This window comes from Panulirus ornatus, chromosome 35, assembly GCF_036320965.1.
Source record: "Panulirus ornatus isolate Po-2019 chromosome 35, ASM3632096v1, whole genome shotgun sequence".
In the NCBI taxonomy this organism is placed as follows: domain Eukaryota; kingdom Metazoa; phylum Arthropoda; class Malacostraca; order Decapoda; family Palinuridae; genus Panulirus; species Panulirus ornatus.
This window is the reverse complement of record NC_092258.1, coordinates 5,575,303-5,587,500: the sequence shown is the minus strand read 5'-3', so window position 1 is coordinate 5,587,500 and position 12,198 is coordinate 5,575,303. Positions and strand designations below refer to the sequence as shown.

The following is a 12,198-nucleotide window of genomic DNA, read 5'->3' as shown; positions in this document are numbered from 1 at the left end:
ATCGCTCATGTGCTACTGGAAACATTCCCTCACACTCCTGTCTACTCCTCTGTCCAAAGCTGTATCACTGCCACTTTGCCACGCTTCATCTTCCGCACGGCATTCGCCACCATTGCTCTTTTCATCAAATCATTTGTCATAATTTTTCGCAAGCGATTCACATTTCACGTTATTTTAGCCAGTGAAAAATCAGATAGTTTTCCATTAAGGAATTGATTTTGGGTGAAAGAGAACGGAAGAGCGTGGATAAAATGCTTGAGGACAGTATGTGGAATGTGAATTGACACTTCGAGAAAGAGGTGTGGTAGTAAGAAGAGTAAGGCTGAGGGAACTGAAGAAAGTATGCTGAACTGGTTTCGACACTTGGAATGGATGAATAAGGTGAGAGTTTGTGAGTGGACGCAAAGATTTTTTTTTGTTTCCTGTGGCAAGGGTCTCTGTTTACGGCGGAGGTATTTTCCCCTCTCCTTGATTACCCCATCGAGAGAGCCAGAGGGGAGGCTCATGTGATTTCGAAGGAAGGTTGCGAGGCAGGCAGGCTGGCAGGCATGCAAGACCTGTCAGCGTGGGATGATTGTTATCCCCGCAATGTACTTGGAACGTGAGACCGTCATGCGCCTTATTTGACGAAGGAGCCTCACGACAGAGCCTTGCTTCTGCCCTCCTGACGACTCGGTGCTGGTCGAAAACCTGGCCCCACCACCTCAATCCGCTGCCGACCACCTCAAGGAGCAGCCTGTTGTTCGTTCCAGGTTTTCGAATGTTTTTATTTTTTGTAGGTTTTCGAATGTTTCTTGTGGTGCTTATGATATGGTTGCGTTCTCCAGGACTCCTGCCTCACCTTGTGGGAAAAGGGGAACTCAACTTCCCCCTCAGAGTGATCCGTCGAGGTGGGCGGCGCTGGGTGTGGGAAAGAGAAAAATCAGGTGAGGGTGTTTTAACCGTCACCTCTACGCCATCTATCAACGTTCCCTCGACTCTATCAGACTCACCACGCCCCTCCGGCCGTCAGCTCTCGAACTCCCGGGTTTTTAAACTGCTGAATTACTCGAAGTGCCTTTTGTTCCTTTTTTTTTTCATTATTTTTAGATTTTTCTTGTATTTTTTTCTTTTTTCTTTTTAACCATTATCGCTAGCCATCATGAGGAGAAAGTTTTATTCTGTATAATACATGTTTCCGGTATGTGTCTTTATAATAGTGTTGCCCAAGGAATTGGACCATATTTTCTTCTTTTGTTCTATGGCCTTACGATGTTTTGTTGGTGTTTACTCTTCTGGTTTGTTCCTCTTTTCCCCCAAAAGACTGACATGTTCCTCTGGTCTTTTAGATCTTTTAGGAATCTTTTTGTCTTTACGAACTACCTCAAATTATTCTTAACAGTACAACTACCTAGTGATTATTTTACTCTAGTTTATAAGATTGTCCATCATTGTCCTAATCTGTTGGACTGTTAAGTAACACATTCGCTTGGACATCTGCTTTCTAGTGTACCTCCTGATTTATAGACGGATTGTGTTATATTTCATAAGACTTCACTGGATTGGGTCATTTGTATTAGACTCAGGAGAGTGTGTGTGGTTATCAGTCTCATCCATAGTGATCTGTAGGTATCCCAAGTTCCAGTGGAGTATTTCTTGTGCATTCTATTTTTTAGTCAGATAGTTGGGATATGATTAGCTCATTACCCAGTGTATAGTAGGATATTATAGGCGTGATGTAGAGTGTGCACCTCACCCTTAACAGGCGTGGATGTCTCAGATGTTTGCTGCTTCCGCCTCTTCCTCCACCATCTCCTCCTCCTCCTCCTTCTCCTCCTCCTCCTCCTCAAAAAAATAATACTCGGGTCTTTTCTTGGAGTTTAAAGAACCCGTCTTTATATAGCGTTATTTATCATCTTGAGCCTTTTGTTGTGTTGATCAAAAGGAGCGTTTTTTTTTTTTTTTTGTGTGTGTGTGTGTGTGCTCAATCACTTGCACTCGCCCCATATATTTCCTCGTCCCTCTATAAGTACAGTCTTCTTTATTATGGAGAGTTAATCTTTCTGACGTTGGGGTGCCGAGTTATCTCGTAGGCTCGTGTGAATTTCAGTTTACTGGTATAGGGCCGGTTACCCTAAGTGTGTCCCACATGTACGGTGTATGAAGTGGAAACCGTAGCTGAAGTGTGTTCCACATGTACGGTGTATGAAGTAGGAACCGTAGCTGAAGTGTGTTCCACATGTGCGGTGTATGAAGTGGGAACCGTAGCTGAAGTGTGTTCCACATGTACGGTGTATGAAGTAGGAACCGTAGCTGAAGTGTGTTCCACATGTACGGTGTATGAAGTAGGAACCGTAGCTGAAGTGTGTTCCACATGTACGGTGTATGAAGTAGGAACCGTAGCTGAAGTGTGTTCCACATGTACGGTGTATGAAGTAGGAACCGTAGCTGAAGTGTGTTCCACATGTACGGTGTATGAAGTAGGAACCGTAGCTGAAGTGTGTTCCACATGTACGGTGTATGAAGTAGGAACCGTAGCTGAAGTGTGTTCCACATGTACGGTGTATGAAGTAGGAACCGTAGCTGAAGTGTGTTCCACATGTACGGTGTATGAAGTAGGAACCGTAGCTGAAGTGTGTTCCACATGTACGGTGTATGAAGTAGGAACCGTAGCTGAAGTGTGTTCCACATGTACGGTGTATGAAGTAGGAACCGTAGCTGAAGTGTGTTCCACATGTACGGTGTATGAAGTAGGAACCGTAGCTGAAGTGTGTTCCACATGTACGGTGTATGAAGTAGGAACCGTAGCTGAAGTGTGTTCCACATGTACGGTGTATGAAGTAGGAACCGTAGCTGAAGTGTGTTCCACATGTACGGTGTATGAAGTAGGAACCGTAGCTGAAGTGTGTTCCACATGTACGGTGTATGAAGTAGGAACCGTAGCTGAAGTGTGTTCCACATGTACGGTGTATGAAGTAGGAACCGTAGCTGAAGTGTGTTCCACATGTACGGTGTATGAAGTAGGAACCGTAGCTGAAGTGTGTTCCACATGTACGGTGTATGAAGTAGGAACCGTAGCTGAAGTGTGTTCCACATGTACGGTGTATGAAGTAGGAACCGTAGCTGAAGTGTGTTCCACATGTACGGTGTATGAAGTAGGAACCGTAGCTGAAGTGTGTTCCACATGTACGGTGTATGAAGTAGGAACCGTAGCTGAAGTGTGTTCCACATGTACGGTGTATGAAGTAGGAACCGTAGCTGAAGTGTGTTCCACATGTACGGTGTATGAAGTAGGAACCGTAGCTGAAGTGTGTTCCACATGTACGGTGTATGAAGTAGGAACCGTAGCTGAAGTGTGTTCCACATGTACGGTGTATGAAGTAGGAACCGTAGCTGAAGTGTGTTCCACATGTACGGTGTATGAAGTAGGAACCGTAGCTGAAGTGTGTTCCACATGTACGGTGTATGAAGTAGGAACCGTAGCTGAAGTGTGTTCCACATGTACGGTGTATGAAGTAGGAACCGTAGCTGAAGTGTGTTCCACATGTACGGTGTATGAAGTAGGAACCGTAGCTGAAGTGTGTTCCACATGTACGGTGTATGAAGTAGGAACCGTAGCTGAAGTGTGTTCCACATGTACGGTGTATGAAGTAGGAACCGTAGCTGAAGTGTGTTCCACATGTACGGTGTATGAAGTAGGAACCGTAGCTGAAGTGTGTTCCACATGTACGGTGTATGAAGTAGGAACCGTAGCTGAAGTGTGTTCCACATGTACGGTGTATGAAGTAGGAACCGTAGCTGAAGTGTGTTCCACATGTACGGTGTATGAAGTAGGAACCGTAGCTGAAGTGTGTTCCACATGTACGGTGTATGAAGTAGGAACCGTAGCTGAAGTGTGTTCCACATGTACGGTGTATGAAGTAGGAACCGTAGCTGAAGTGTGTTCCACATGTACGGTGTATGAAGTAGGAACCGTAGCTGAAGTGTGTTCCACATGTACGGTGTATGAAGTAGGAACCGTAGCTGAAGTGTGTTCCACATGTACGGTGTATGAAGTAGGAACCGTAGCTGAAGTGTGTTCCACATGTACGGTGTATGAAGTAGGAACCGTAGCTGAAGTGTGTTCCACATGTACGGTGTATGAAGTAGGAACCGTAGCTGAAGTGTGTTCCACATGTACGGTGTATGAAGTAGGAACCGTAGCTGAAGTGTGTTCCACATGTACGGTGTATGAAGTAGGAACCGTAGCTGAAGTGTGTTCCACATGTACGGTGTATGAAGTAGGAACCGTAGCTGAAGTGTGTTCCACATGTACGGTGTATGAAGTAGGAACCGTAGCTGAAGTGTGTTCCACATGTACGGTGTATGAAGTAGGAACCGTAGCTGAAGTGTGTTCCACATGTACGGTGTATGAAGTAGGAACCGTAGCTGAAGTGTGTTCCACATGTACGGTGTATGAAGTAGGAACCGTAGCTGAAGTGTGTTCCACATGTACGGTGTATGAAGTAGGAACCGTAGCTGAAGTGTGTTCCACATGTACGGTGTATGAAGTAGGAACCGTAGCTGAAGTGTGTTCCACATGTACGGTGTATGAAGTAGGAACCGTAGCTGAAGTGTGTTCCACATGTACGGTGTATGAAGTAGGAACCGTAGCTGAAGTGTGTTCCACATGTACGGTGTATGAAGTAGGAACCGTAGCTGAAGTGTGTTCCACATGTACGGTGTATGAAGTAGGAACCGTAGCTGAAGTGTGTTCCACATGTACGGTGTATGAAGTAGGAACCGTAGCTGAAGTGTGTTCCACATGTACGGTGTATGAAGTAGGAACCGTAGCTGAAGTGTGTTCCACATGTACGGTGTATGAAGTAGGAACCGTAGCTGAAGTGTGTTCCACATGTACGGTGTATGAAGTAGGAACCGTAGCTGAAGTGTGTTCCACATGTACGGTGTATGAAGTAGGAACCGTAGCTGAAGTGTGTTCCACATGTACGGTGTATGAAGTAGGAACCGTAGCTGAAGTGTGTTCCACATGTACGGTGTATGAAGTAGGAACCGTAGCTGAAGTGTGTTCCACATGTACGGTGTATGAAGTAGGAACCGTAGCTGAAGTGTGTTCCACATGTACGGTGTATGAAGTAGGAACCGTAGCTGAAGTGTGTTCCACATGTACGGTGTATGAAGTAGGAACCGTAGCTGAAGTGTGTTCCACATGTACGGTGTATGAAGTAGGAACCGTAGCTGAAGTGTGTTCCACATGTACGGTGTATGAAGTAGGAACCGTAGCTGAAGTGTGTTCCACATGTACGGTGTATGAAGTAGGAACCGTAGCTGAAGTGTGTTCCACATGTACGGTGTATGAAGTAGGAACCGTAGCTGAAGTGTGTTCCACATGTACGGTGTATGAAGTAGGAACCGTAGCTGAAGTGTGTTCCACATGTACGGTGTATGAAGTAGGAACCGTAGCTGAAGTGTGTTCCACATGTACGGTGTATGAAGTAGGAACCGTAGCTGAAGTGTGTTCCACATGTACGGTGTATGAAGTAGGAACCGTAGCTGAAGTGTGTTCCACATGTACGGTGTATGAAGTAGGAACCGTAGCTGAAGTGTGTTCCACATGTACGGTGTATGAAGTAGGAACCGTAGCTGAAGTGTGTTCCACATGTACGGTGTATGAAGTAGGAACCGTAGCTGAAGTGTGTTCCACATGTACGGTGTATGAAGTAGGAACCGTAGCTGAAGTGTGTTCCACATGTACGGTGTATGAAGTAGGAACCGTAGCTGAAGTGTGTTCCACATGTACGGTGTATGAAGTAGGAACCGTAGCTGAAGTGTGTTCCACATGTACGGTGTATGAAGTAGGAACCGTAGCTGAAGTGTGTTCCACATGTACGGTGTATGAAGTAGGAACCGTAGCTGAAGTGTGTTCCACATGTACGGTGTATGAAGTAGGAACCGTAGCTGAAGTGTGTTCCACATGTACGGTGTATGAAGTAGGAACCGTAGCTGAAGTGTGTTCCACATGTACGGTGTATGAAGTAGGAACCGTAGCTGAAGTGTGTTCCACATGTACGGTGTATGAAGTAGGAACCGTAGCTGAAGTGTGTTCCACATGTACGGTGTATGAAGTAGGAACCGTAGCTGAAGTGTGTTCCACATGTACGGTGTATGAAGTAGGAACCGTAGCTGAAGTGTGTTCCACATGTACGGTGTATGAAGTAGGAACCGTAGCTGAAGTGTGTTCCACATGTACGGTGTATGAAGTAGGAACCGTAGCTGAAGTGTGTTCCACATGTACGGTGTATGAAGTAGGAACCGTAGCTGAAGTGTGTTCCACATGTACGGTGTATGAAGTAGGAACCGTAGCTGAAGTGTGTTCCACATGTACGGTGTATGAAGTAGGAACCGTAGCTGAAGTGTGTTCCACATGTACGGTGTATGAAGTAGGAACCGTAGCTGAAGTGTGTTCCACATGTACGGTGTATGAAGTAGGAACCGTAGCTGAAGTGTGTTCCACATGTACGGTGTATGAAGTAGGAACCGTAGCTGAAGTGTGTTCCACATGTACGGTGTATGAAGTAGGAACCGTAGCTGAAGTGTGTTCCACATGTACGGTGTATGAAGTAGGAACCGTAGCTGAAGTGTGTTCCACATGTACGGTGTATGAAGTAGGAACCGTAGCTGAAGTGTGTTCCACATGTACGGTGTATGAAGTAGGAACCGTAGCTGAAGTGTGTTCCACATGTACGGTGTATGAAGTAGGAACCGTAGCTGAAGTGTGTTCCACATGTACGGTGTATGAAGTAGGAACCGTAGCTGAAGTGTGTTCCACATGTACGGTGTATGAAGTAGGAACCGTAGCTGAAGTGTGTTCCACATGTACGGTGTATGAAGTAGGAACCGTAGCTGAAGTGTGTTCCACATGTACGGTGTATGAAGTAGGAACCGTAGCTGAAGTGTGTTCCACATGTACGGTGTATGAAGTAGGAACCGTAGCTGAAGTGTGTTCCACATGTACGGTGTATGAAGTAGGAACCGTAGCTGAAGTGTGTTCCACATGTACGGTGTATGAAGTAGGAACCGTAGCTGAAGTGTGTTCCACATGTACGGTGTATGAAGTAGGAACCGTAGCTGAAGTGTGTTCCACATGTACGGTGTATGAAGTAGGAACCGTAGCTGAAGTGTGTTCCACATGTACGGTGTATGAAGTAGGAACCGTAGCTGAAGTGTGTTCCACATGTACGGTGTATGAAGTAGGAACCGTAGCTGAAGTGTGTTCCACATGTACGGTGTATGAAGTAGGAACCGTAGCTGAAGTGTGTTCCACATGTACGGTGTATGAAGTAGGAACCGTAGCTGAAGTGTGTTCCACATGTACGGTGTATGAAGTAGGAACCGTAGCTGAAGTGTGTTCCACATGTACGGTGTATGAAGTAGGAACCGTAGCTGAAGTGTGTTCCACATGTACGGTGTATGAAGTAGGAACCGTAGCTGAAGTGTGTTCCACATGTACGGTGTATGAAGTAGGAACCGTAGCTGAAGTGTGTTCCACATGTACGGTGTATGAAGTAGGAACCGTAGCTGAAGTGTGTTCCACATGTACGGTGTATGAAGTAGGAACCGTAGCTGAAGTGTGTTCCACATGTACGGTGTATGAAGTAGGAACCGTAGCTGAAGTGTGTTCCACATGTACGGTGTATGAAGTAGGAACCGTAGCTGAAGTGTGTTCCACATGTACGGTGTATGAAGTAGGAACCGTAGCTGAAGTGTGTTCCACATGTACGGTGTGCCCACGTGCATATTTCGCATGGGCTTTTAGACACACACACACACACACACACACACACACACACACACACACACACACACACACACAAAAGCGCGCGCGCGCGGTAGCTATGAACGATGAAGAGGGGACAGTTCTGCCAAGAGATCGACGATATGACCCCACGGGTATGACAACATAACCTTCGACCTGACCTAAGAGATCATGCAGAAGGCTATAGTCCATCATACCCCAGAGCCGGACCGTCATGCACAGGGGTTTAAAGGCTACAGGATTACAGGAACTTTGCATGAAGCTGTGTGGAACTTTGTGCCCTCGTGTGTGGGACACTGTGTTCTTGGGCTGGAGGGCACCGTGTTCATGGACTGTGCTCTCTGGTTTGCAAGAGTAGTTACCTGTAGATACCTGTTCCAAGAGGAGGTTGAAGGGGTCATCCAGACGTTTGTTTACTGATCACTCGTTGCTGCGGGAGAGTAGAGGGTGATTGCCGTGTCAGTGTAAACATCTTGTAATTTAACCATCCGTCTTAGGCGTCATCAATGTGTGGAGGAGCGAGTGTGGTGACATAGAGTCACATAGATGCACAGACCGCACGGCATAGAGTTACGTAGGTGCACAGACCGAACAGACCAAGGTCCAAGTAGGGTGGTCTGGCCATAACACTACTTAAAAAAAAAAGTTCCCCATAAAAGCAGTGGAAGAAAAGGATGGGCGCAACACGCTGGACGGAAAACAGAAAGAAAGAAATACCTTGCAGGAGTAAAATGCCTGAAGGAAAGTCACAAGGTAGAGAGAGAGAGAGAGAGAGAGCTTTGCTAACAAGTACATCATTGTGTTGGTGTAGGGGCGTGATGATGATGATGCTGGAAGATGGGGTGTGTGGGATGGGATGGGGAGGGCTTTATTACCGTCGGTCCGACATGGTCTGCTTGGGTTTGTTAATCATCTCCGGCGGGCTATCCCGTCTCATAAAAACCGTTTGATGAATAACGCAATCCTTCGTTAGACAACTTATAATTAGCCCTTAAGTAACTTCAAATCTTAAAAACAGCCAATCGGTCCACTGCGTTGTATGCACAGGTCATTTAAAAGTTGACTTCATTGTTTGTGTGTCTGTGGAAAAGTAAATGAGGGTGAAATGATATACGCGCATGCGCTAACTACCTCCATGAGCGAACTGTTGTTTAGTCCCGAACTAATTCGCCCTCTGATTATATGATTGCTTGTTGTCCCAGTTCCAGAAGGGGACTCGTTCATCCATTGCTGGTTCGTCCGTGTTTATAACAAGAAATCCGTCTATGATGTGAAATACCAGATTATCATATTGGTTGCTGAATTTTCTCATGTAATCGAAAATAGCGAAGATAGAATGAGGATTCTTCTTACATTTGTTCAATTTTTTTCTCTAAACCAAGGCCCAGGTTTCCTACTAGAGGCTGGAGCCTTGTTGTAAGTGCACGGAATTCTGAAGGTCCTGTATTCACAGTGGCATCCCTGATGATTTAGTATGGTATTCTCAGTTCCACAGAGTGTGGAGTCCGGAATAATGCCACGGCTCCCTGTTAGTCTTAATCCACTGGGATGGATTCACACGGATTCGAATCTTCGCTGTGTGGTTTTACTTGATAATTTCACCAGGTGATGTAAACATGGAGTGTTAAAAGAACCCAGTCACTCTTGAACAAGTAGATGCGTCACGCCCGTTGTATATTGGAGGAATATTTTACTCCGTATTGGAGAGTTGGGGGGTGTTCTCGTAGCTCTCCTAAAGTTGAGATCAGGGAAAGACTTATCAAGTCTTGTGTCAGGTTTGTGTTAGGTCTGAACGCACCAGCGCCTCGGCTTCTTATTCTACCTCTCACCCCATCTTGGTGACTGCTCCAATGATGCAGGTGTTAACTCCTTTCATTTTATTTTGTGTTAGCATCGCAGGTCACGTCTCTACAGCTACAGCCTCCCTCCCTCCTCCTCATCCTCCTCCAAAGGTCTCGAGTGCGCAGTGGTTCAGGGCACCGTCGGGAATAATGGGTGTACGTACACGTGAAGTGCGGGAGGCAGTTTTGGATGTGCGAGAGTGAGTGTGTGTGTCTGTGTGCTGGGGAATATGTGAGCTATGGCGTATATTTATGGCGGACATATGTGTCTATGTGTGTGTGTGTGTGTGTGTGTGTGGGTGGGTGGGTGGGTGTGCGTGTACGTGCCACCACCACCCCACTCCACAGGGCAGGAGGGGCGGGTTGGTGTCGGCACTGAGTGGCGGAACTGTGTAATTATCTGATGTGCCTCACCGGAAATTTGTCAGACTCTCTGATCTGCACTCTGATTATCCCGTCACCCAGCCATTCACGTCACCCAGGACACCCGTCACCTAAGGATCCCCCGTCACACATTACCCCGTCACCCAGGACCGCGTCACCCAGGGCCCCCTGTGTGAGGAGGACTCGTGTGGTCGCTGGTTGTTTTGGGAGGACGCATGCCTATTCCCTTGGTGGAGGACGCATGCGGTCGCGCCCCTGGTGGAGGACGCATGCTGTCGCCTCCCTCCACACACACACACACACACACGCACACGTTGGAGGACGAATGCGGTCTCCCGTGTTGGAGGACGCATGCGGCGGTCGCTCACGGGATAAAAACCCCTGGTAAAGAAGACTGAGGAGGGGGGTGGGGGGGGGGGGGGTGGAAAGCGCAGGCGACGGAGGCAGGAGGCCATGACAGTTAGTATCCGTGTCGGCAGTTTATAGCGGTCTAACGAGCAGTAACCCGCTAGAGTGTAGCAGGTGCTGCTGCTGCTGCTGAGCATATACACATCATAGATTTACACACCCCACGAATTGTGTACCTCGTAACAAAGTGCGTAAAGCCGTGGTGAGGGAACATGCCGGGAACTGTAGCCTTGTTGTAATTAAGAATGCTGTTCGCTTGCTATATATGAATAACCAATATATATATATATATATATATATATATATATATATATATATATATATATATATATATATATATTCGGTGTTGATCACATTTATAGATCATGATGAGTCCCATCACTTATTCACAACCTATACACATCCCGCAGGAAGGAGCAGTTTGTTATATGTTTAATACCCTTGTTTTGCCTGAGTCTATGGATGGTTTTGTTTGTAAATGAATCTTCATCTCTTTTCTTCCCTTCTTCATTCATTTAATATGTCTAATTTCGTCAGGTCAGAGTATGAGTGCAGACTAATGGGGAAGAAAAAGTGATTAATAGTAAATTAGTTTGGTACCTTGAAATAAATAGAACCATCCCTCTGTAATGATATGGTTTGATAAAGTAGTTTTCAATCTCCTAAGATTTGCCAGTTACCATCATGAAGTAGCCGTGACGTTTGATGTACACAGGAAGCCTGTGTGATGGCAGTGAGAGATGTGGTACCGTGGTGGACCGTGCACAGTACATTGCATTTTAATCCCACAGCTGACGCATCGTCAGCGGTAACACAGAAGTGAAAGGTTGGGGGGAGTAACTGAATCACACACACACACACACACACACACACACACACACACACACACACACACACACACACACACACGCTGTAGAAGGCGACGCCATCTGACGCCTGATGTTGCTTTCGTGATGGTTGCTTGTGTGTGTGTGAGAGAGAGAGAGAGAGAGAGAGAGAGAGAGAGAGAGAGAGAGAGAGAGAGAGAGAGAGAGAGAGAGAGAGAGAGAGAGAGAGAGAGTGGGGACGGTAGTATGAGTGTATCGTTAACCATATCCTTATGCAACGAAGCTTCATCTTTTTTTTTTTTTTCAGAATATCGGTCCACGCAAGAAACCCCGGTTGGCCGCCATGGCCGGGATTTCGGGCGCTGCCACTGGGGTTGGCGGCGGCGGCGGCGGCGGCTCCGGCGGTGGCACCAACACCAGCTCCCCCTCCGCCAGCGGCGCCACCAGCAGTCAGCGCCTGGTGAGGGCCTCCAAGACCTTCTCCTCCACCGACACCATCCGGGAAGTCCAGAACTTCGTGAGTAGACGTTGTGGTTAACCTGTCCATGTTCGTACCACAGTATCTTCCTCCTTTCTTTGTTCCTGAAACTCTCTCCTCCTCACCGCACCGTCACCAAAGAGCCCTTCAACAAACACCTCCAAAAACCCAGAGCTCCAAAAACCTACCCCCACCTCCTCTACTATTCTACCCTTACCACAGTATCGGTTGAAGCGAGCATATGGCCTCGTCAATGCCCATTGTGTCAGGATACTGTTGTATGTTCCTTTCCATTGCACCTCTTGGACTTTTGTCTGTCCTTCCCTTTGTGCCTCTTGCCTGCCCTAGATGGTCATCCAGTTGAAGGACTTCCGTGCCCTTCTTTAATACTCCATCTTTATAGTATTGAATATTAGAAGTTCATCATGAATACTCCATCTACATAGTTCTGAATAGTAGAAGTTA

At 46.7% G+C, this 12,198-nt stretch overlaps 1 protein-coding gene across 1 annotated transcript in view; it reads left to right on the top strand.

Moving 5' to 3' along the window:
- Positions 1-12,198, top strand: part of LOC139760204 (ubiquitin carboxyl-terminal hydrolase 48-like) — a 114,238-nt gene that overhangs the window by 55,479 nt on the left and 46,561 nt on the right. Inside the window, 4 exon segments of the mRNA XM_071683137.1 lie at positions 7,962-8,139; positions 9,687-9,836; positions 11,096-11,150; positions 11,563-11,772. Coding sequence (XP_071539238.1) covers positions 7,962-8,139; positions 9,687-9,836; positions 11,096-11,150; positions 11,563-11,772 — 593 coding nt within the window.